General features: G+C 45.2%; 1 protein-coding gene across 10 annotated transcripts; it reads right to left on the reverse strand.

Moving 5' to 3' along the window:
* Positions 1 to 342: 342 nt before the first annotated feature.
* Positions 343 to 24249, reverse strand: LOC121553760 (reticulon-4). Of its 10 annotated transcripts, none has more exons than XM_041867128.2 (10): positions 23535 to 24249; positions 19603 to 19635; positions 18515 to 18568; positions 16153 to 17961; positions 7408 to 7615; positions 6368 to 6506; positions 5289 to 5358; positions 4856 to 4902; positions 2371 to 2429; positions 343 to 1372 (listed from the first exon to the last, which is right to left on the reverse strand). In XM_041867128.2, the coding sequence occupies exons 1-10, from the start codon at positions 24013 to 24015 to the stop codon at positions 1327 to 1329; spliced, it is 2946 nt and encodes a 981-aa protein (XP_041723062.1). In that variant the 5' UTR covers positions 24016 to 24249; the 3' UTR covers positions 343 to 1326. The 10 variants fall into 10 exon arrangements, with proteins under 10 accessions (XP_041723062.1, XP_041723064.1, XP_041723063.1 ...); XM_041867130.2 differs by having other exon boundaries at positions 16153 to 17508; positions 23535 to 24247; XM_041867129.2 differs by lacking the exon at positions 19603 to 19635 and having other exon boundaries at positions 23535 to 24248.
* Between the last annotated feature and the right edge of the window lie 1585 nt (positions 24250 to 25834).

Consider the following 25834-nt stretch of genomic DNA (forward strand, 5'->3'; position numbering starts at 1 on the left):
ATTAGAGCATCTGCTAAATGTAATTTCACTGACTAGTAGTTGAGACTGACTACGAAATAATTCAAAAATGAAGTTACGAGATTCAGACAGCGACACATTACGCACCAAATGTGTACTACATGTACTGGAAGTATTTGCAATGTATTAACATTCCTACATGCTATTTAGAACAGTTCAGCATACAGTAAATTCCTATTTGATGAAAAAGTTTGGCGTACGACATCCTTTCCTTTAAAACATAGGACCAAGGGGTTGTTTTAGGCAGAGCTAGTTTCTAAATGTATCCTTAACTACTTTCCTAAACCCTCCATCTTGCCTACCGAGAAAGAAAATCCACAGTAATTCATCTAGAAGCTTTATTGTAATTGTTTCTATTTCACAATGCATTCCACAAACAGTTCTCAGAAGAGTTCATTACAATTGTATGGAGTATCATTCACAATTACTTGCATAACAAACAATGCTTGAAGTTTCCATGTTACATAATTTTGCAGCTTTAGCTATTGGGTCCACAGACGGTATGTTAATTTTTTTTTGTTTTACGTTGTTCGTAAACGTGTTCTTCCAGAGTTTAAATAGGCAGCTGCATGAGGTGAAATGATCATTAAAATGTTCTCATATTTTCTTGTAAAGTTCTAAGTGTTTCTAGCTAGAAATACTCAGAAGCATGAAGTGCTATGGATTATCGCCCTGCTGGCATTAAAGACCATCGTCAAGCACAATGACACACGTCAACACCTTGTGTCAAGCACACTCAATAGCCACTGAAAGGAGCTAGAAGCTTTGAAACTACAGTCTATCAATAAAACAGTAAAATCACAAACACCACTAACTTAATCGTACCAAATAACAACATGTACTCAGGTTTCCACAAAGGTACCAATGAACCCTCACTCATTACAAAAAAGACAATGCAATTCCAATTTTCTGAACACTGCATCAAGGGAGAGAACAAATGAACCAGCTCACGGAATAATTTTATTTAAAAATGCATCACTGGTCAGGTCCAAGTGCAAGATTAAAATAATACGCCTGTGTGGTTATTTTATTTTTTGTATTTTTTTTACATATTTCACACAAACTAGCATTTTAAGCCAGATAGATCAGCATGTTCAATTTAGTTAATCAAAAGGTGGGAATACTTTTGAGCTGGTGAATAATATATATATTTTTAAACATAACCCAAGGTGTTTCTGGGAACAAGGAATTATGAACTGAAAAGAGATTGAAAAGAAGTGATGCAGGGGTGCATGCCCCCTTCCCCCCGCCCAGTGCCCTCCACCCTCACAGGAAGACTCAGGGACTGCCTCATTTTCATTTCTTTTTTCACTCGGCCTTCACACGCTTCAGTCCTGGGACTTTGGCCTGGACCCTGAAAGGGAAAGGTGGCACAGCTTCAGTCACAGACCATGTCTATATGCAGTTTTAAAAAATCCCCAAAAAGAAAGCTCATTCTGAGTAAAGACGCCCTCAAGGAAAAACACTTCAATCTAGGGCCTACTTATTAGGTAGGCAGGAGTGCAGCTACGTAAAAACAAAAAATAACGTACGACAGTCACAACTACACAATACCAAAAAACCCAGCCAAAGCTTCATAGAAGATATTACAAACAGGACATAAATATAGAGTGACTACGTGTTCAGGTAATTAAATTCTGGTTTTGAATTTAAATTAATTCTGAATACAAGGGTGGGTTATACCTTTTGATAAACAAATCAAGGTGGAGAAAGTTAGCATGTAAACACTGTTTGGATAACTTTGGTCAGGTGGAACACGTACACCTTTCATTTGTGTATACAATATTTATCATGGAATTCTTGCAGAACCTTTTAACAGTAAAATGATGCAATATATGTCTGATGAACAGAAATGTGCACAAAATGTTTAAAAGGTATAACATGAGGGATTTCATGTCACAGAGATTTCTTCAACTTTTTTCCAAACTATTCAATAATGACCTTGTTTTATTGGCACTGGATTTCATACAATCAAATTATTCAGATATGTAAAATAAGTGTTTTAATTTCTGTATTTTTCTGACAGAAAGACATTGGAACGCAACACAGTGCATGCCCTAACACTGTCCCATTCGGAACAAATGCCTCGTGTCATTAATAGAAAAGGCAAAACAGCTACAGTCACATTCCTCTTCCATACATACCTTCAATATTTGAAAGATTCATATTTGTCTGATTACATCACTGCCAAGATATTTACATTTTGTCCACCAGTATTAACTTACTTTACAACAACTTTTGTGCCTCGACAAATGACATGGTTGTTGAAAGAAAGTCGTTTTTTGGATACCTACATTCCTTCATTACGACACTGCCAATATATTTTGATTTAGTCCACTGGTATTTACTTACGTTGCAATAATGTCTTTAACCTGCTTGTTGGCCATACCCACGTAATGGTCAATCTGTACCTAAAATACACAAAAGAACAATAATTGTAGTGAAAAACTCAGGTATAATACTTCTCTCCCACTTGGCTATAAAGTCAATTGAGCGCGGCTACCGCCGAGCGGCGCGGGTGTTCGCGGCTACCGCCGAGAGTTACTGCCGAGCGGCGCGGGTGTTCGCGGCTACTGCCGAGAGTTACTGCCGAGCGGCGCGGGTGTTCGCAGCTGCCGCCGAGAGGCGCGGGTGTTCGCGGCTGCCGCCGAGAGGCGCGTGTTCGCGGCTGCCGCCGAGAGGCGCGTGTTCGCGGCTGCCGCCGAGAGGCGCATGTTCGCGGTTACTGCCGAGAGGCGCGGGTGTTCGCGGCTGCCGCCGAGAGTTACTGCCGAGAGGCGTGGGTGTTCGCGGCTACCGCCGAGAGGCGCGGGTGTTCGCGGCTACTGCCGAGAGTTACTGCCGAGCGGCGCGGGTGTTTGCGGCTGCCGCCGAGTGGCGCGGGTGTTCGCGGCTACTGCTGAGAGTTACTGCCGTGAGGCGCGGGTGTTCGCGGCTGCCGCCGAGAGGCGCGGGTGTTCGCGGCTACTGCCGAGAGTTACTGCCGAGCGGCGCGGGTGTTCGCGGCGGCTGCCGCCGAGCGCCGCGGGTGTTCGCGGCTGCCGCCGAGAGTTACTGCCGAGAGGCGTGGGTGTTTGCGGCTGCCGCGGGTGTTCGCGGCTACCGACGAGCGGCGCGGGTGTTCGCGGCTGCCGCCGAGAGGCGCGGGTGTTCGCGGCTGCCGCCGAGAGGCGCGGGTGTTCGCGGCTGCCGCCGAGCGGCGCGGATGTTCGCGGCTGTTGCCGAGAGTTACTGCCGAGAGGCGTGGGTGTTCGCGGCTGCCGCGGGTGTTCGCGGCTACCGCCGAGAGGCGCGGGTGTTCGCGGCTGCCGCCAAGCGGCGCGGGTGTTCGCGGCTGCCGCCGAGCGGCGCGGGTGTTCGCGGCTACTGCTGAGAGTTACTGCCGTGAGGCGCGGGTGTTCGCGGCTGCCGCCGAGAGGCGCGGGTGTTCGCGGCTGCCGCCGAGAGGCGCGGGTGTTCGCGGCTGCCGCCGAGAGGCGCGGGTGTTCGCGGCTACTGCCGAGAGTTACTGCCGAGAGGCGCGGGTGTTCGCGGCTGCCGCCAAGCGGCGCGGGTGTTCGCGGCTGCCGCCGAGCGGCGCGGGTGTTCGCGGCTACTGCTGAGAGTTACTGCCGTGAGGCGCGGGTGTTCGCGGCTGCCGCCGAGAGGCGCGGGTGTTCGCGGCTGCCGCCGAGAGGCGCTGGTGTTCGCGGCTGCCGCCGAGAGGCGCGGGTGTTCGCGGCTGCCGAGAGGCGCGGGTGTTCGCGGCTACTGCCGAGAGTTACTGCCGAGAGGCGCGGGTGTTCGCGGCTGCCGCCAAGCGGCGCGGGTGTTCGCGGCTGCCGCCGAGCGGCGCGGGTGTTCGCGGCTACTGCTGAGAGTTACTGCCGTGAGGCGCGGGTGTTCGCGGCTGCCGCCGAGAGGCGCGGGTGTTCGCGGCTGCCGCCGAGAGGCGCGGGTGTTCGCGGCTGCCGCCGAGAGGCGCGGGTGTTCGCGGCTGCCGCCGAGAGGCGCGGGTGTTCGCGGCTACTGCCGAGAGTTACTGCCGAGCGGCGCGGGTGTTCGCGCCGGCTGCCGCCGAGAGTTACTGCCGAGTGGCGCGGGTGTTCGCGGCGGCTGCCGCCGAGCGGCGCGGGTGTTCGCGGCTGCCGCCGAGAGTTACTGCCGAGAGGCGTGGGTGTTCGCGGCTGCCGCGGGTGTTCGCGGCTGCCGCCGAGCGCGCGGGTGTTCGCGGCTGCCGCCGAGCGCCGCGCGGTGTTCGCGGCTGCCGCCCGAGGCGCGGGTGTTCGCGGCTGCCGCCGAGAGGCGCGGGTGTTCGCGGCTGCCGCCGAGAGGCGCGGGTGTTCGCGGCTGCCGCCGAGAGGCGCGGGTGTTCGCGGCTGCCGCCGAGAGGCGCGGGTGTTCGCGGCTACTGCCGAGAGTTACTGCCGAGCGGCGCGGGTGTTCGCGCCGGCTGCCGCCGAGAGTTACTGCCGAGTGGCGCGGGTGTTCGCGGCGGCTGCCGCCGAGCGGCGCGGGTGTTCGCGGCTGCCGCCGAGAGTTACTGCCGAGAGGCGTGGGTGTTCGCGGCTACCGCCGAGAGGCGCGGGTGTTCGCGGCTACTGCCGAGAGTGCCGCCGGGCGGCGGTGTCGCGGTTGCCGCCGAGCGGCGCGGGTGTTCGCGGCTGCCGCCGAGCGGCGCGGGTGTTCGCGGCTGCCGCCGAGCCGCGCGAGTGTTCGCCGGCAGCCGCCGAGCGGCGCGAGTGTTCGCCGGCAGCCGCCGAGCGGCGCGGGTGTTCGCGGTTGTCGCCGAGCGGCGCGGGTGTTCTATGATTTGTTCACATTAACTTATTTTTTTCATACATTTATCAGCTCATACCTTGTACTTCTCATAGACAATGGGGCAGCTAAACATTCCAACCAGACCTGGAGAGAGGGGGGAATAATAAGACCATGATCTACAACAACACAACGAGGCATTATTCAACCTGACTCTGCTGCAATCTCTAAACAGTAACTTGAGGGCATGTCCCTACAGACCCGGAAAGGGTGGATCAGATGCACATGTCAAACTAATGAAAAAGGAAGCTGGCGGTTATAATGGGTTTCAGACCGACACCTGTTAGTCAACCTCTTTCTCTCTATACAGACTCGCAAGGTATCCTGAAATAAACCCAGCTTAGGCCTGTTCCTGAGAGTATTACAGATCTAATCACATGATACTACTTTCCTATGCACCATAGTAACAAAACAATGCATCATAAATGCCTTTATTCATATATTTTTTTAATACCATTTATAAAGCATCTTACCCAGAATAAAGAGAGTGAGTCCGTTGAACAAGGCACCAACATAGGTGAGAATCCACATCAGCACAGCAAACTGAATGGGAGAAGAATGACAGGTTTTATTTCAGTGTGTTTAAAACACTAGGCCTATATGTAAGAGACAATTTTCCATATATAGATTAGAAAAGCCATTCTATAACAATTTCACTCAATGTAGCATATTCATTCCTACGGCATTTACACACACGGCACTTCGCAGTTGTAATCCAGGATCACATGCATCCTTATATGGTAGGCAAGGTGGACAGCCCACTTTTTAAATGGGCATGGTAGAAAGAGCTCTTAAAATGATCAACTAAAGAAACTGTCTGAGATTCTCTGATCTGGAATCAAAACATCAACAAGCATTTATACCTTGTCCCAAATGTATAAATAAGGTCATGGTGGTGTAGCCAAAGTGATTTGGTTTATTTACAACATTTGGCAGAAGTTCACCATTTCCCTCTGCTCACATGGTACACTACAGAATAAATAGATGACACTTGAACCTTAATAAACCTAAATCGATGTAGCCAATGGCTCTGTTGAATGGGTAGAGGTCTAACTCACTGTACCCTCCAACAGAGGCCGGGCTAGGACCAAAGATACCCCCACCCACAGAGAGGGGCCAGGACAGGTTGGGAGGAAGGGGCTGGAGTGGCCTTAACAGTGGACAGGGCAAGAGTTGAACTGGAAGGTGTTGACAGGCATGTAGAAACCTCATAGCTCTCAACAGCTGCTGTTTCCCACTTAAGACCCCCTGGGGGTCACCTACTTCAGCCTGACTGTACATGGACAAAATAAAAGGAAAGCTCAAAGCCACTAATTTTACATGTGAATGTAATCATAGATTTAAGGGCAAATGTTTTCAGCTGAAATGTCAGTAGCTATCAGGGCAGGGCTCCCCAACTAGCGAACGCAGGTCAATTATTATCCTAACCAATTCTGAAATTAAATATGAGTTTGCAGGTCAGGAGTGGCCGTACCTCCTATACAAGCACTATATTTCCATGCAGGAGGTTGGCTTACATCTTTAAAATATTCAGTTGCATTAACAGTCTCACCTTTAGGGAATCCACCAGGTCTTCAACCAGGAAGAGGCGACGCAGCTCGTTGACTGTTGTGTTGAACCGTGCCAGAGCGCAGTCGCTGTACTTATGGACAGTTTCCTCTGACAGAGCTACATCCTGATCCAGGTACAGCCTGCAAGACAAAACATGAGCGATGGATCTATGTATATCGCAAGACAAATCCTGAATCCATATTTGGTGCCTTAATATTCAACACTGGAGTTAACGCTAATAACGATATGGAGAATGTAATCAGAAAACATGGGTGAAGGGTCTACAATAACCTCTGAAGCCCACACAGGTTGTCGAGGAGTATAGTTGGCCTTTTTCTGTTTAGATTGATTTCTTAGAATGCAAAGCCAAGAACCGGCTTAGTTATGACTTTGAGCACCAGTCACTTTCCCTCTAATCTTAAACCCAGCTAATTCAATCTTAATGAGTGGTTGGTGAGAACCCAATGCGGCGGCTTTGAGCCACTTCCAGGAACGGGGATAACCTGAGTAGCAGCTCTGTTTGTGCGACTGAGTGGCAATGTTTACTCTCAAATAGGAGCCACGTCCCTTTCTCCCTCAATGGCTGGGAATACATCCACTACTGCAACCCATCTAATCAAGTGTTGCTCACTTCTCCTGAACAGCTTTCGGGTCAATATTTTACTCCAACCGAGTCATCTCTATCAATTAGCCAAGTAGCTGGATTAATGTTCAAATTGAAAATTCCTAAAACAGATGTGGGGTTTCAATTCAGTCAATTATTTGGAATTCAATTCCTGAATTGACTAAATTGAATTATCCTAAAACCCTGTATAGATGCATACTCTTTGGAAACACTTCCTTGGTATATTGATCACCATTCCATGGTCTTATATTATTCTAATGGGCCTACAAGGCTGCGGTATTAGAAAGTTACTCTGCTAGACATCCTTATCTGCCCTTTGGATGTAAGGCTAATAAGTAAGGCATGTATGATGTAATAGAATATATGGATGTTGTCTGCAATACATCATGGTGTAAGTTGAGAAGTGGGTTACTCACTTGAAAGGGTGCCCTTCATCAGACTTCTGGATGGCCTGCAGGATCCCCTTGTATATCCTGAAGCAGATGGTGACAGAGAGGAGAGCCAGACCGATGTAGGAGGAGACACTGACGATGCTGCACAGCGTCAGGGAGAGCAGCAGGGAGAGGCTAGCGCCAAACACCACGCCCGAGGTCTTGACATCACGCCAGTACAGGAGCTCTACCACTGCAGGGGAGAAGGGACAGGGTCAGATAGCTGTAGGGTGGGCTTCCTTTCAACACATTATGCTACGCTATATCATGGCGGTGATGTGGAGATGGGATGAATCAGGGAGAAATCTATGAAATTCTATACTCTTAATGATTTGTCTGCAGATCATTAGCTCCTAGCCATATGCTGATAGAGCTCGTCTGGATATGTGCACTCCACTAAAAAGAAATCCCGGGTGTTATGGTTTACTGCTGTACCAGTATAGCACTGCAGGTAATCCACCTCTATTCATAGGAGTCATGTTATAGGCCTAACGCCCATTTCTTTGTGAAGATTGAGTGACAGGGTGGGGGTTGGCTAAAATTACAGAGCTGGGAGCAGGACAGACCCATGCTTGTGTTTCACCAGGAATTCCTAGCAGGTCAGTGTACAATATTAGATGTGAAACAGATGTTGATTTCCTACTGGCTGACTCATTTCAAAAACGTAGGCTAGCCAGCAAGCTGACATTGCTTGAGTCTGCAATGTGAAATGACTTGGCAGGCTACCAGATGTCAAATGGCTTAACATTTGACAAGTTTCTGCCAAAAAGATCATCATATCAAGTACTTGATACCAAAGCAACGACTTTTGCTGCATACATGTGATTGAATTGATGATATGATCATACAGCTGACAACGAGAAGTCGAATGCCTAAATAAACTGCAGGACCAAGACCATAAGCAGCATCAGCCAGCCTAGGGTCACACTTTTGACTGTCAAAAGTCACAAGAATGGTTGAGAGGCATCAAAATCAGAGATACAAGTCAGACAATCCTTAATGGACCACGTCGTGCGGTGTCGGTTTTTGGATGGAGAAGCAGTCAGTTTTTCATTTATCCAAAACCCTAACGTTAGCTAGATGCTAGCTAGCTTAGCAAGCTTGGCTACATGTCTTTCCATGTATAACTAAATAGCATATTAGCCTTAGCCAGTTAGCTGGTCAGCCCCAAAATGTGCATCACCGTGGCCCTTTGTCTATAATGTTGCTAGCAATATTAACTCACGTGGAACGAATAAAAACGTGAAGGGGAGCTATTTCAGTCCGAACGTGTCTGTCTAGCTACATATGGTAAGCATGCACTAGCATGAGGACCTAAAAATAGCCCACGCATTATCAACAGCGCTGATCTCATCCTATAAACACGCCATGTTTTAATCAAGTCATTTCGTATACATACTGGTGTTTAATATATTAATGGGGGCTATAGATAAACAGGGAAATAGCCATGAGTCGTCCATAACGCCATGTCGTTCTCAGCCCAGTGCAGCCCCATCACGATAAAACGTCCAGTTTGGCCTAGTAGCGTGCCCTATACATACTAGCGCCACGCACAGCTCAATTCCAACGCATCTGCCTCCCCCCAAAGCGTTTGTCAAGCAAAGTGTTTAATTAAAATGGCAATACAATCGAATATAAATGTGATATGAAAAAAGCAGCATCGTAAACGAAAGAGAATGACAGCACTAACCCCGTTCGGCATCCATCTTGAGCCTCCTCGCATTCAGCACCAGCTCCTAGCTCAGCTGTGCGAGCGATAGCGAGGCAGTTCACTTCCTGCTAGATCGATTTGAAGTCTACTTGTCTGCGCAGCTCTGCAGCGCCTCAGCCCTTAATAATTAACCCATAATACGTTTCAATACATGACCAATGCAAATATGTGAATGAGCTTTTCTACTATTCGAGGGAAGAGTGGTAAAGCTTTGTATGAATAGTCATTTGGTTTCAACACGGAATGAAAATCGGCGAGTAGTAGGTGTGGAAAATCATACATAACTCTGCAAATGTTACCCAGCTCAATCAACATAATACAACAGTGCATCTTTGCAGACATACAAAGTCAGATCAAATCTAAAATCAGGAGTAACAAAGCCATATTCCAACAAATGTAGAAACTGACACCAGAGGCAGTTTGCAATGTATTGAAAGTCTTTCATACAACCATTTGAAGCTGTGGACCAATATTTAGCAACAAGTGCCTGGCAGTGAGTTCATGTTAGTAAGAACATCTTTTTTTTTAGCCATAATGCCCCAGTTGGAACCAGTCCTATTCAAACTCTTAAATCAGAATACATGTCCGACAGAAATCAATTCACCCTTTATCATATTAAGTTCAAAGAAAAACGATAGGCCTTTGCTTTTGCCTGGCTACCCAGACTCCTTTAACCTAACATGGCAAGCGTAAAAAGACGCCCGAGTGGTGTTTCCACTTCCGTTTTTCAGGGGAAACAGAAGTTATATTGAGAATACTGTATCCCTGAAAACTGGATGTTAGCGTAGGCTAGCTCCGGCCAAACGCTACGCCACAGAGTTTCTAAATCCAGAGGCGCTACATTGCGAGACTTCGGGAACGCTTGCGAAACAGACCAGGCCGGGGTTTGAAAAGTCAATGAGAAGTGAACAATTCTTCCATAGTTAAGTAGTTGAATATGTCATTACTCCAACCTTGTGAAAGTGACAAACTGACACGTTTTCATTTTGGTCAAAAACAACTTCATTTCGAAGGAGTGCGTTTGATTTGATGGCGCAAGACGACCGTTAGACCCGATGACGTGTTTCTACACATGAGCTTTGCTAGCTAACGTTGCCATGACATCGCCTACAATTGTGATCAAGGATTTATATTGGAGAAGCAGTTTCTGCCCATCTTCATACCGTACTGTCTTTGGCTACTCCACGCCCAAGGGAGTCTGGATCGGAGTACCTACTCGACCCTTCACAGAATGCGAAGGCATTCGGGCCCTCTGATTGATCCAGAAACCGATGGGTTGGGCCAGAGCCAGAACACACGTGGGTAATGAGACGGTTTGAAAATTAGCAATTGGGTTTGATACTCTGATCGGTTGGAGACGATCCAATCGCGGATGACTTTGTTTTGCAAAACACACCTCGTGCCCCTCATCACCACAATCGACTTCAATGACGGCAGTCTCAGACTACAGTATGAGTCGTCAGGCTACCTATCCTTGCCTACTAAAACTAACTACTCCACTGTCATTACCCTATCCGATAGTGGCCAAGTGCCTCTTTCATGCTCAGCCAGATAGTAATTGCGAGAATGGATGACATACCATTTAGTCAAATAGAGTTGACACAGAGGCCCTTTGAGCACAATGCCCTTTGTTGCAATGCGTGCCGAGTCCCATCCCAGAATGATGCAACGGCAGCAGCACACATGACAATCAGCAGACGTGAGCACAGCCACAGCACCAGTGTGATGCTCAGGCAACCCATGTCCCAGTCTGATCTGAAAGCAGATGGCTACAGCTGGGCCTGGAAAACACCAGAAGACCTCTCTTCTGCCATAAGCCACATGGATCCTCTGGTGCTTGCCATCTAGGTTAAATGTGAATCTGACCAGTTTTGCACATGCTGAACAATTGACTTCTATACACCTTTCTAAACACCTCATCAGCAAACTGTAGGGCTGAAGGCTGGCCCTGCATTCAGAAGCACTTTTGTCAGAGGGGTTAGAGAGACCCCTGGGGAAGAGACTCCTGGTGCACTGGTAGCAGCTGACCAGGCAGTGGTGTCACCTCCAGGCTGCATGGAATCATTAGACAATGTAATCTCACTTTAGCTCAACGCCCCTCTTTCCACCATGCACCTTTGGACAGACTTACTCCCGTCAGCGCTACTCTGACCAAAGGTCATCTGCCAGCAATCCAGAGAAAATTATAGAAAAAAAAATAAGCATTTTAAGAGTGCCTCTACCAACAATCAGTGATCTATTTACGGACGGCTACTCATTCATAGAGCAAATGATATGCATGATTGGATGGGACAATCAACCTCCAACAACCCAGTCAAAACTACCAAAGTCATTACCAATAACATCCTACGAATGTCCACAATACCTGCGCATTGTTTAATAACCACCATCTAAAAACAAATTGACTACTTTTAATTTCACAAATGAAATCTGTCTATAGAACCCAGCCATCACTGCTAAAAAACGAATTTAGAAAAGGTTGCCGCAACAGTAAAATAAGGAAGAGGGATACCCTTGTCTTTCCACTGTGGCGGAGGCTGGGAGTCTCCGTTTTCTGTTTTTCCGTTTTCCATGATAGAGCCGCTGTGTAGGTATCAGCAGGGCATTCCAGACAGTGTGCAGTGTGTTGGGCTGCAGGCGGGTGGGGTGCGGGGACCGAGGTGGAAGATGGGGGGGACAACCAAACCTTCCTCCTGTTAGACGACTGCAGTGTTCCTTGTCTCGCTCTTCCTTTCTCTGTGTCTCTTTCCCTCCCTCTCACCCCTTCTCTCAGGGTGTAGGACTGAGGTCAGCGGACTGTCTGCTGGCACAGAGAACGCCTAATGCTCTGACGCAGCAGCTAGAAACTTCCCCCGCCTCCCTCCCCCCTATCTCCCAGATAGATACTCTCCCTCCCCTTGCGCAAATGTACACGTGTTTATCCCTCCCCTCACCACCACATATGACAAAGCAGTGAGTAGATGACTCCACCCAGTGGTGCCTGGAGCAAAAACAATCCTAAAAACTGCCAGCCTGGCGAAGAAAGTTGCCCTGTGTGAAAAATGATATACGTTTTCCTTCAGTTTTTTCAGGTTCACTCAAAATCACACTTTAGACAAAAACAACAAATTGGATGTTCTAAATCCACAACAATGCTTAAACCATATAGACCCTTTTTTAGGTCTGGGAAAAATTTAAATCATTTTTGGGAGGGTGTAGTTTTCCTAGCAAGAGACCGTTTGGCTAGCAGTGTTTCTGTACAACAATGTAGGCCTACAGTGTACATGTGATGGCAGTTTGCAAAACAAATGCACTCCCGATTGATAGAAAATCATCATATCGTTCTGCCAGGTAGGCCTACTTTGCAGTCAACATTTAATTGGTAAGGTTTTTTGGGAAAGCTGTTACATTTTAATTCAAACAGTGCATGATGACTGCATCACAAAGATTCAACCAAGACTCCTGACCAAACCTTTTCAATACCTGGTTTGCATACCCATTGTCGCCTTAGTTAGCATTTACTGATAGATATAAGTTCAGTGGTGACCCGTCATTCAGGGCAAGTGGGGCAGCACCTTTTTAGGTGGGGGGGGGGGCTGTTTTGCATGTTATTTTGGCATTAATACGTCACATATCAGTTTGCAAACAATGTAAAAGAAAAAAGAAAAGAAAAGAACATTGGTCAAACATCTCATTCCAAAATCATGGACTCTTCTGCTATGGCTTTCCACTAGATGTTGGAACATTGCTGCGAGCACTTGCTTCTATTCAGCCACAAGAGCATTAGTGAGGTCGGGCACTGATGTTGGCCGATTACGCCTGGCTCGCAGTCTACGTTCCAATTCATCCCAAAGGTGTTTGATGGGGTTGAGGTCAGGGCTCTGTGCAGGCCAGTCAAGATCTTCCACACCGATCTCGACAAACCATTTCTGTATGGACCTCGCTTTGTGCACAGGGGCATTGTCATGCTGAAACAGGAAAGGGCCTTCCTCAAACTGTTGCCACAAAGATGGAAGCACAGAATAGTCTAGAATGTAATTCATTGTATGGTGTAGTGTTGAGATGTCCCTTCACTGGAACTAAGGGGCCTAGCCCAAACCATGAAAAACAGCCCCAGACCATTATTCCTCCTACACCAAACGTCACAGTTGGCACCATGCATTCGTGCAGGTAGCGTTCTCCTGGCATCCGCCAAACACAGATTCATCCTTCGGACTGCCAGATGGTGAAGATTCATTACTCCAGAGAACGTGTTTCCACTGCTCCAGAGTCCAATGGCGGCAAGCTTTACACCACTCCAGCCAACGCTTGGCATTGCATGGTGAGCTTAGGCTTGTGTGCAGGAACTCGGTAATGAGTGTTGCAACCGAGGACAGACGATTTTTACGCGCTACGCGCTTCAGCACTAATTTGAAGGGGTGTCCACATACTTTTGTATACAGTGTATTTCACATGTTTTGCGATTGTGTAGGCTACTTTGTGCATGATTTCTCTATTGTTATACATAATGGATATGGCGTATACCCACCTAACGTTCTCTGTAGTTATTACAAACGCATAGATTAGATAGATAATCCCTGGACTACAGTGAGTACTGTTAATAAAATAAAAGAAGCCCTCTGAATGGCCTCAAATGCTACATTAACCAATTCAAATGGTCCATAATCTAATTACATTTACATTTTAGTCATTTAAAAGACGCTCTTATCCAGAGCGACTTACAGTTAGTGAGTGCATACATTATAATTTTTTCATACTGGCCCCCCGTGGGAATCGAACCCACAACCCTGGCGTTGCAAACACCATGCTCTACCAACTGAGCTACCTCCCTGCCGGCCATTCCCTCCCCTACCCTGGACGACGCTGGGCCAATTGTGAGCCGCACCATGGGTCTCCCGGTCGCGGCTGGCTACGACAGCGCCTGGATTCGAACCAGGATCTCTAGTGGCACAGCTAGCACTGCGATGCAGTGCCTTAGAACACTGCGCCACTCGGGAGACCTAATCTCATGCACTGGGTAGAATCTGGGCAGAATGCGCTTAAATTATGAATTTAATATTATTCAATAGTGTTGATCAAGGCCATCTTCATAAACTGTATCATATCATCAAATCAGCCAAACAATTAACACATCTGGTCATCTCTTAAATCAACCCTCATCAGTAGTCGTAAATCACATGAGAAAATTGTGATTGTTGTATTAGTCCACTAGAGGGCACCTCCCTCATTTCTTTTAAATGCCTGCCTAGGTTTACACTTCATTATAATTTCAAATTATTCATATTGTGTTAGTGTTTTTAGCAAGTCTTTCAGAGAGTTGACAAATGGGTCACAGCTCCCCAATGTATATTCATGCTCAGCACTAGAGACAATAGGTGGTACCGTACAAGGTTCATTTTTCTAGAATAAGGGTGTAGTCTTACTGAAGAAAGAAGATGGGTGAATGATTAATCATACAGTGTGGTCGGTCACTACAGATCTATGTGGATTCAAACAACCCACAATCTCACTAAGGGGGTTTTGCGAATGAGATGTCAGGGGTGGTGATGTTTCAGATGGTTTTGCATATCCGGTCGACCAAATAAGGGAACACTTGCAGACAAGCTCTATTCTTCATCGGCTGGTGTCGCAATGCAGGCAGATACTTTTTTTAGCGGGGAGATTCCTCGCACACTGTCTTGGGGCCCACCAGCCTGGCTCAGAGCAATGTCCCAATCAGATAAATAAATATCTGCACTCTACTGATATCGGTGGCATCACTGGGTGAATAACCAGCAAGGTACAACTAAGCCATTCATCTTTAAAAGACTTAGGCTAAGCTTTCATCTTAACTGCAAAAAAATTATAATGTTCTCTCAGGCAATCATGCAAAAAATAAATAAATGTACTAGAGCACTAGATCAGAAGGGCACTGCCTCAGTACGGTAAGCCTTACTAAATATATAGACATGTTGTGCTATAACACTGCCCCTTTCACTGAGCTGGTTTCATCCACATGTGGCCTTAAAAGCTATAGGGGCCTATAAGGAGGTGTACAATTTCAGCTTCATATCTCTGGTTATTTTCAGTAAGGGCTAAAACCAGACTGCAGACAGAGGTAATCTAATTCCACACAGCAAAAAGCTCTGGGCAAACTAGAACCACTGGGGGGTGAGCAAGACAAAGGTAGGCCTGCTAACTGCCACGCCCTGGTCCATGTGAGAGATTTCCACTAGATAACACACCCACAAAGTCAAAATTAGCTACAAAAAAAACAGCTTAATTTAAGGTTAAGTATAAGGTTCAATTTAAAATAACATTTTAAGAAGGCAAATTGTAGAAATGGGTGTTTGGCCATAATTATGACTTTGTGGCTGTGTTAACTAGTGACTACCCCATGTGAGGCAGTTCTTACCAGGCCCTATGTAGTCCCATTCACACCCATTGGCCAGAAGCTAAGTTAATTATTGTAGATCAGTTCATTTTCATACCAGGAGTATTATGAAAAATGGGTGTTCACAAGCTCTAGGTCTATAAATGTAAATGACAGGCACTCAAATATTACTAGATGGCTGAAATGTATGCTATACCTTGGTATGGGATTATACACTGCTAGGTCACTTCCTAGAAATATATTCTGTGTGGTTTCAATGCCCTTCTAACGTAATCTCTTTGTAACATAAAACCCCCCATTGCCCATTTGTATTCAATTTCTGTGAAGTCATGAGAAATTAATTCTGTACTTACCTCATCAAGAGGATAGATTGCAAAATACAATGACAAGAATTAAGACACTGAAATGTACTAATGGGGAGGTGGAGGGGGAATTAACTACTGAATATGAAAACCAAGACCATGAAACCCATCTCATGCCAACACATGCACACACACAATTATAATGGTTAATAAAAATGTAAAAAGGGACGAGGCAGAGAAAGGTGATGTAAAAGAAGTGAAAACTGTGCATGGGAGAAAAATGAGTTATGGGCGGAGCTAAACGACGACCAAGGAGAGTGAAATGATGATGCACCAATGGTGACGAACTTCCATGCGGAAATTACCTGCTTCTGTGCTCAGGTTGGGCATCTGAGCAGTTTTGGGGCCCTCTGTGTCCTTAGCGAGCATCTCCGGTTTGCGAACAGGCGAGTGGATGAGAGGGGCCTGAGACGCGGGCTCGTTGATATCATCCTTCTCCAGGTCCGCCTTACCCTTCTGGGTAAGTAGGAGGTAAGAGCTCTGACTGGGAACTTCTTCCTGAACTTCTGGGGCTACATTTGCAGACGCCACATCCTTCAGCCCAAAGCTCATGTCATCTTCATCATCATCATCCATACTAAGCTCTGGTGCCTTGGCAAACTTGGCGCCATCGAACGTTTCTAGAAACTCATCCATCACACCCCTGGGGGGCCGTTCGACAAACTCAAACTCTTCTGAGGAGACATCCGGCTCAGAGATCTCTTCTGCTGCCTCTGGCTCTTCCACTTTCATGTCATTCTTCTCAGTCTCCACCTGGAAACTTGCAGGATTCTTGGCCATTGCCTCCAGAACAGGGGACAGCGAGTCTGCGGAGGGACTCTCGGAATCAGAATCTTCAGGGGTCTTTCTAGTCTGGATATTAAGAGGCTCTAATTTCTTCACTGTTTTGGGTGAATCTTGACTGGAAAACATCCAATCTTTTTGTTCTATCTGGACAGGTTCTTTGCTCGGGGGTGTGGTCTCTGCCTCCTTTACAAGGTCAAAGGCACTAAAGCCTTTATCATCTTCAGTCTTCACCGCTAATCTTGCTTCAGTCTCCTCAGTCAGCTCCTTCAGCAGTAAAGCTTTGGAATCGAAAGCAAAGGGATTTGTGGCTGACAGAGTGACGGGGAGAGTGGGTGACTCTACAATCTTCCGGACAGGAGCAGGGCTCGGCTCAGTGCTTCCTTCAGAAGAGCCAGAGTCCACTTTGTCAGGGTTCAGAGGGAAGGGCTTTAAGATATCTGGGAGAGATGGTGGAGGTGCAGAGTCTTCGCTCTCTTTTGGGGTGGTTGAGATCTGATTGAGTGGCTCCATGAGCGAGTCCGCAGCCATCTTGACAGACTCGTAAGTTTTTGTCTCATCATAATATGACGGTGGGCTGCCATCTTGGGAGTCTCCAGCCTGGCCATACTGGACCAGGTCTGGGGTGGGACTCTCAGACATTTTAGCTGCCCGGCTGTCAGAAGTGGTATCCCCAAAATGGGAGAACCCTGCATCTGCTACAGGGGAGAAGCCCTGGAATGGATTCTTCTTCACCTCAAACATTAAGTCATCATCTGGTTGGCCAAGCATATCTGGCGCATACCCAGAGGAGCCTCTGGAGGCTGAGTCCTTGGAGAACATATTCATGGAGGCCCTGGTGTTGTCTTGAGAAGCTAGGAATGGAGAATCCCAGTGCTCTGTTGGGGTAGAGGAGGCAGGTGCGATGTCAGATTCAGGGGTCATCTGGGGATTTTTGGGGGACTGGGAAGGAGTAGTAGACCTGACTGAGCTACAAATCTGCTCTTCGGGAGAGACAACCCCACTGTCTTCACACAGAGACTTGGGCCTTACATCTCTCTCCGAGCAAATGTTTTGATCATGTTTACTTTGAGTGTAGGTAGCAGCTTCTAACCCTTTCACGGTATCCTCATCGTTCTTAATAAAGCCTAATCTGGTGTTACCCTCTTCATCACAAGGAATATCCTTGGTCGGCATTTTGGGAGGCTCAGTAGAAGGCCAAGAAGAGAAGCCCAATGGAGCGGATGTTGGATTTGGGGACTCTGACAAAGAGAGGTCCTCCAGAGAGTCAGGAGAGTGAAGAGGAGAGAGGGGGGAGATGGGAGCAGGGGAATCACCCATCTGCCCAAGTTCTTGAGTAGAGAGGGAAAATGCAATACATCAAGACACACTCCATTCCTTCAGTGCTAGAAAGCCATGCCAGGCAAGCCCTTCCAGCATTCTGCAGAGGTGAAGTGGTGATTCCCATCAGATATATCTCAGAGGTATCGTCTGGCATGCCAAAAGATGCAAAACCAGTTATGAAGATGTTTTATTCTTCTTAGCCAATCCTTGTGTAATGTGTCAATTTAGTCACTTAACATGGGCGCAATCAATGAGGGGAATCATCACTTCTAAACGTCTTATGAATTTGTAACTATAAAGTTAGTTTCTTCTGTCATATCTAGGGTCTACTGTAAGTGGACTTTGGTCACAGGGATTCACAATACATGATTATACAAATAAAAGAACACCCTTTTTTTATAGCTACTTTCAAAGTTACTCAAATGCAAATACTATGAAAACGATTCCTTAACGAACTTGGCATGCATTTCACAGACAGTCAAAATGTAATTCAGGTATAAAGGAATGAACTGAAAAAGAAGATGCAGGAGGGCAAAGACACAGCCAGCAAAGAGAACTTGCCTTTTGGAAATTGCATCAGAGGTTGAAGCGGAGCAGGAGGAAGAAAATGTTCATCTGAAAGAGAGACGGTAGCAGTGTGAAATTGACAATGCCAGTAGTTGAGAAGAGGAAATAAAACAAAATGCCCAGGTAGAAAGTTTTTCAAGCAAGACCACAATAATGTGAACCAGATACTAACAGTGGGACACATTGCGGACACCCTCTCTGTACAGGCAGCTTAGAGCATACAAGACAGGAATAGCTGTCAGGCATGCAACAAAGAAGTCAGGGAAGCTGGTAATATTTGTCAGAAATACTGTATAATTTCCCTTTTAATGTAGCAGCATGAAGATTATCCTTAAAAAGGAACTAGGGAAAAATAACCAACAGAAACAATTAGCAGTCATTTCCTATAATAAAGGGGAAACTGCCTGTGCAATCTAGTCAATGGACATGGCCAATGGACAAGCCACATGGCAAATATTACACAAATGTTCATGGCAATAATCTTATCACATTTCTAAACGAAGCCGCAAAAATGTGGTTCAGGCTCTTGTCTAGCGTATTGAATGAGACAACATAGCCCATTTTTGAAAACTGTATTCCTTATTTCAATCCTTGATTCCAGCTTTTAGGACTGTTTGAGACATAGGCTTAATATCATTGACTTAGCAGAGCATTAGGTGAGAGTTGGCAAAAACATAGAAAGAGCACAAATTCAAATCAAGACCATTTAATCAAAATGTGACATGTTTAATTGCATAAATCTCCCAATTTGAGTCATTTCAATCCTATTTCAGCCAGATCACCACAATTTCACAATATTCTCAATAGCCTGTAGATTAAGATGTCTTGGAATATTTCAGTAGGCCAGAAACAAAACATAAATCATACTTGGTTGATTCAATGATCATGAATGTAACAATTGAAAATCACAAGTTGCAATCATCAACAATGGTTCTGAATACCATTGTCCAATCATTCAAAAAAAGATCAAGCATTCACTCATCAAAAGCCAGTAATATATTTTCATATTACAAAATGAATGTTTTACATTGATTATTCCAATCTGAGGATTATTCAGATTAGACCAGTTTCAGACCAGTTACCTCTTGTGTCTAGGTTCCAGCGTTGAAGTAGACCTAAAATTTAACCAATAGACATTATACATTAGCTATAATGAAATCCAAGTTGCTTTAATTTTCTGTCCACCTGTTCTGCATAAGCTATAGGCCTTTATGGCAATGACTTCGCTTGAATAGTGTATTGTGGAACCCTAAATTTAGGCCAACACTCACCATGACCTACAACCAATGTTCCCTCTAATTTGTTTGATGGCACTGAGCAAATTTCAGGTCTGGTGAGCGCAAACATTGTGAAAATTCTGTGCAACTTCCGGCGCGTTTACTGTGAACAATTAAGCTGTACCCACTTTAAGTTACAGTTAACCATGACCAAGTAGGCTATTTTATTATAATGTAGGCCTACCAGTGGCCTACCATAAAAAACAATGGAATAAATGCATCCCATACATTTTTTTGCATGGAATTAGCTGTTCTATCATTAAGCGTACAGCAGCAGCCAATGTGTGGTGTTCAATGTAGGCATATAGGCCTACTGCAGCTCTGATTGGTTATGGCGCACCAGTCTGTGTAGAGTACAGGCCTGAGCAGTGCCAGTCAATGCAATAGAATCCTACTCCAATGCGCTCTGCCTACAAGAAAATCTCTTGCAGTTAATTTTGCATACTAAATCTTGCATAGTTCGTTTGTTTCAGTATATTACATTGAAAGTGGATAATAGTGTTGATTTGATCCATCTCCCACAGTAGAGCGAAACGTTGATAGGGTTAACTAAAGGGGAAAACTCAAGAAAAGGTGAGCGATGTTCAATCTCATGCTTCTCTGCACAGGCGGATATTCTGTGCGGCAATCCGAGGGGAGCTGCACACCCATGCAGCTTAGCGGGAACATGAGAGCTGCGACATTAAGCGTGTCATATGTCTGAGGTGGTAAAGAAAGTTAATGGTGGAAAGGCTACATGTACAGTAGCCAACAGATCCGATCTGCTTGCTTACAGCTGCACTAGGGTCGGACCGGCTTCCTGTGTAGATTAAGCAAACGGGTTGGATGTGCTGGATACATGTATAGCAACTGCAATGGAAGTCATGTTAACTCTAGTCAAGCCAATATGAGATGAGAAGGGGGCCTTCCTGTTGGTGTCTGATTTTATGGGGAGGAGAACTCTTGCATGGCATCGACATGAGATGCAGTGGGATAATCTTCTACCTGCTGCTATCTTCGCCGAAGAACTCAATGGGTGTTTCTCAATATGCATACTACCATGCTCCGAGCATGCAATCTGTAGCACGGGAGGGTCGCATGAGTTCAAATCAAAGTATGCGAAACGGAGCACGGAGGGCACTTCTCGGATGCGTACTCCACCTCTACACATTGAAGCTTGCGTCGATGCAAGCTTCAACGAAAAGTATGGCAAGAAATATCACGCACCAACATAAAAAAAATGACAATTTCTTGAACTCAATGGTGGCCATTATTTGAGCTGAAGCGAAAGAAAATACTCCGATTTCGGAATGAAATGTTGCCTATTCACATCTCATATATTGCCTGCTAGCCATGAAGAATTGGTAGCTAGCTACCCAAGAAGAATTGGCTTCCACCTTGCATTACATTAGCTTAAGGACATTTTTGACTGTTTAACTAGCTGGCTAGCTAGATTATTACAATTCACATAACGCTAGCTGATAATTATGAAGTAAAACATTTGTGTATATCTTGTTTCGTCTATTGTCATTGTCCTGGCTGCAAGAAGGTTCAGTGAATGGGGAAGTGCAGCATGTGTGAGGTAATACAGTAGGGAGAATGAGAGTGCTTCTCAAATGTTATGTTTTATGCCTTCTATACACTCACAAGAATGGACTCAAGAACATCCTCTGAGAATGCACTCGGAGCATGAGTGTGGAGTACGTTAGTATACATATTGACAAACACCCAATGTATGTTTGCTGTCAAAACACACTCCCTACTATGACATAACATGTTCCACACAGAACACACCTTTTGTCAAGAAACAGAGGTCTGATTAACCTGACACCATAGCAACTACAGCACCTAACCTAGCCAAGTACTGAATCGCAATGCAGTCGATACTTCAACAATGTAAATACTTAAACCCTTACCGTGTATCTATTTTTATCCTCTGTTGTTGCGTGCTGAAATCCATACTTTAATAAAAGTTAATAAAATACAACCAGACTGTTTCCTCATTTCTGTTGCTCTAACATGGCAACAATGCGCATGTGCCAATTGAATCGCAACCAGAAAACAGTCGGTGGTTGTATTTGATTAACATTTAATTAAAAAGTATGGATTAAAGCAAACATAGAAAGGCACACAACAGAGGACAAACAGATACACTGGAAGGGTTTAAGAATGTACATTTATGAAGTATCGACTGCATAGGGAGTTGGAGGTAAATTTAAAAAAACGCTAGTCTCCCTACTATACTCTGTGGATGAAATCATTGTGGAGTTGAGGTACTTGGCTATACCTAACCTAGTGTGCCAATATAAAAGTAGGCTAATACATTGTCAGAAGTGATTCAGTGCCCTGGTAGATGATAAACCCAGCTGCTGTGGTGGTAAAGAGAGACGCATTCTGAGGTGGGGTGGGTATTCCCTTATCTCCACTTGCCCTTTGTAGGATACGGAGACTACAATCCACAGCAAAGGGAGTGGGAGCCCCTTTTTTTATTTTACCTTTATTTATGTAGGCCCATTTCCTGAGTGTTTTTAGCATCGCTCTTGTTTAAGAAGTCTACACAAATTATTGCAGGAAACCAAAGTAGACTATATAAAAAATGCAGTCCTCCCAAAAATTAGAATTAGCTAGGCCTATTAGCTAGTCCGAAGGCAATAGTCGGGCCTAAAGCAATTCAATGAAAAGTCACTCAACCAGGTCTTTGAAGCTAATCTAATGTTCTCCCAACCCCGCCCTGACTGTCTTGCCTCGCATGTTTGGGAAAGTGGTTAGCTAGCTAGCCAACCAAATTACAAACATTGCTCCCAACTAATGTCAGATTTCAGGCGAATTGGTTGGAGTTCATAAAAACACGTCAGACATTAACCAAATAAATCAGGTGGAAGATTTGTAGGGGTGAAAAACCAATCCATCGTGCGATGAAAAATGTTATCAGAAAAATAACGTTCGCTAGCTTGCTTCCATTAGGTAGTTAGTTACCGTTCATGAAAATAACTGCTATTTTGGGGAGAAACAATTAAAACGGGAGTGGTCGATTTTAGATTAGATTCCTTTGTTACGACTTATACAAGCCATCTTGACTGAGTCAAAACAGAGCGTGCTAGCTAGCTTTGCTAGCGCAACCACACAAACCAGGTCGGAGCATGACATGACCCAATTTATCATCTTCTTGGATTAAAAAAATACTATGGCAAAGCTAGCTACCATCATATGTAATTTAAAATGACCACACTATTGTATCACTTTTTTTAAAGGAGTCGTTGAAATAGGTAACGTTAGTCCAATTCTGCCAGTTCATTAACGTTATATTAGCTAACTAACGTTAACTACCTTCCTGCTGATGATAGTTTGTCAAAACAGGTGGGCCGCATCTTCACATAGCTAGTTACCTCGCGTTATTGGCCGCCCATAAAACATTTACTTCAGAAACGTTAGTTACCTAAACAACTATCAATGGCAATGCCAAGGCATTGTTGTATCGAGCCGTCCACAACAATGCCCTGGCTACAAACATTTGCTTAAACAAAAAATGGTTGTCGCATCAATCCCACATAGCTAACGTTATGCTAGTTAGCTAACGTTACCCCACATTATCAGTTAGTAGCGTTAGTAAGGTAGCGTTAAATAGCTAGTCAACGGTAAAGGGAATGGCAAATAATAGTTAACAAGAAAACACTGAAACATCTCTAATAATGTTTTACCAAGAGACTGATTACGAAACCAGATTACGTCTAAAACGTTTAAAATCATTGACTACTCACCGGATGCTGCTGGGGGAGCCGCAATCGCTTCTTTTTCTGGAGCCGCTTCGGGAAGCACTTCTACTACTGGAGCTGATTCTACTACTGGGGCTGGTGCTTCTTGAGCTGCTTTTGGTGGATCTGGCCTGATGAGTTCTGGCAAAGAGTCTGCTTCAAAAGGATTGAGAATCACTGGTTCAGCTTCTGAAATTGTGTCAGTCACCTCTTCCTCCTGTTCATCTGATGGAGTTGAATCTGAAATCACATCCTCGTTTGTCAGTTGTTCCGTTGTTTCCTCCTTCGTAAATTCTGTTATATCCTCGGGGGAAGAAGCCATGTGCCTCTCAATAGCATCCTGTGCCCCGCCAACTAAGTCTACAATATCATCTTCGCCAACTTTAGCTGTGGCCTCGTTGCCATAATGATTCCCATATTGACCGTACCTACTCATTTCGTCTACGGACGGAGTTGTCGACGATACTACTTGTTCACTGTCTTCCATCTAATTGCCGGTTATCTGCGTAAAAAGTTTATAATTTGGAGGGCAAGTTCCCAAAATAACTACCCACACTAAAAAAATCCAAAATACCTCTAACAAACAATAAAATACGCTCGTTGACTCCCTTCAGGCCTTTTTTGGGGGGGTCCGAATAAACTAAAGTAACAGAAGTGCGCCACGACCACTGCCACGGAACAATCCGCTCTCAAGCGTCGCCTACCAGTATATTGAAACCGAGAAGCAAGAGTTGAGTGACCAATAACTACCGAATAACCCTGAGCGATGCCACCTGTGACCAATAAGTGTTTGTAAACGTAAACTGTTCCCGCCCAGTAGATGGGGGAATTGCTGAATTTGTTAACACCCCTTTCTCAAACCTTGCACTGTTGGCCAAAATAGTTCAGGGTTGTGACTAGAGGGAGTACAGCTACGAACGGAAGTGACAGAGCATTTTAGGTAACCCTAACCCTTTTCCTACCCTTAACCTAAGTCTCCTAACCTGCCACGTTAATTATCATAACTTGCTGCGTAAATTCTCCTAACCTGCTACGAAAAAGTAACTTCCGGATGTAGCTGGACTCCCCCTCTGGAAACACTATTTTCATGCCACTTCGATACCGAAGTGACTTTTTCCTAGCAGGTTAGGAGACTGAGGTTAAGGTTAGGGAAAATGCTCTCCTAACCTGCTACGAAAATCACGTTGTATCGAAGTGGCGTGAAAGGCACCGTACTCCCTCTAGTCAGAACCATAGTTTCAGGAACACACGTTGGAGTGTCAGACAGTCATTGGATGACGTAACATTACAGTTGCATGAGACAAAGTAAACTTTGTATGGAACACTGTTACATCACTTTAACTTACTCTTTAATCCTTGGCTGAACAGCAGCTCTTCCTACACATACACCAATCAAATGAACACCTCAAAACACTTAAAACTTTGAGACACATGCCTTAGGTAATAAGCATTTTCGACTGTGCATTGTTTGTGGATTATTATGTGGGTGCTCTGTGCTTTGTATATAGTGATATCCTAATTAATCATAATAATATTTAATTTGTAGAACGCATTTCCCAAACACAATAAAACCGTTCAATTAAAAGGGCTGGTGCTGCCCAATTTTTTTTGGGGTGCTCTGCAGTCTCCATTTTGGCATGCACAGGTTATTTTTCTAAGAGGTGTGTTGACGCATGCGAAGCTGTATAAGAACATGCATGAAAAGGCAGCTCAACGTGATACAGATTCCTACCTTACAAAATAGATGTTATGGACATTTGCATGACTACATGTGTTCTATGTGATATATCTATTACATTAGACACAATATATTCAATGTAAAGAAACACTCCTTAAGAAATTCTTACGAAATTCCAATCTATTTAGTCAACGGAGTAGTTATAAATCTCATTTGTGACATTGTCTAATCCTTACACAGGATTTGCAATATGTTTAGGGTGACAATTCCCTCTTGGCCAGCTCTTGAATTATTGCGACATGTAGACATAGTTACGGTCAGTTCCTTGGCCGACAAAATATATACACCCTAAACGCATTATTTGTTTGACTAAAATTTGATTTTAGATTAAATTTGATTTTAGATTAAATGTCCAGTACTGTATTGCTTTCCCTCAGAGTAACATAGCATGGCCTTGTTAGTGGGCCATTTGCTCTAGGATATCAATCATCTCCCAAATAACCATGATTGCCCCTCTCTTCTAGGAATTTCAGCTGTGCACTTGGTGGAAGCTGGACTGAAATCCTACTGTGACTTTGCAGTTTACCCTTTGCTATAGCTTTGCAAGCTCATGAGGGTGGATATATGT

This window comes from Coregonus clupeaformis, unplaced genomic scaffold (genome assembly GCF_020615455.1).
Source record: "Coregonus clupeaformis isolate EN_2021a unplaced genomic scaffold, ASM2061545v1 scaf0072, whole genome shotgun sequence".
Taxonomy (NCBI): domain Eukaryota; kingdom Metazoa; phylum Chordata; class Actinopteri; order Salmoniformes; family Salmonidae; genus Coregonus; species Coregonus clupeaformis.

Excerpts from the sequence above, each read along its gene's own strand:
- LOC121553760 (XM_041867128.2), bottom strand. The coding sequence starts at position 24,015 with ATGGAAGACAGTGAACAAGTAGTATCGTCGACAACTCCGTCCGTAGAC. Across the intron at positions 6,507-7,407 it reads GATGAAGGGCACCCTTTCAA|GCTGTACCTGGATCAGGATG; the intron begins GTGAGTAACCCA and ends TTTGTCTTGCAG. Across the intron at positions 2,430-4,855 it reads TTGTCTATGAGAAGTACAAG|GTACAGATTGACCATTACGT; the intron begins GTATGAGCTGAT and ends TGTGTATTTTAG.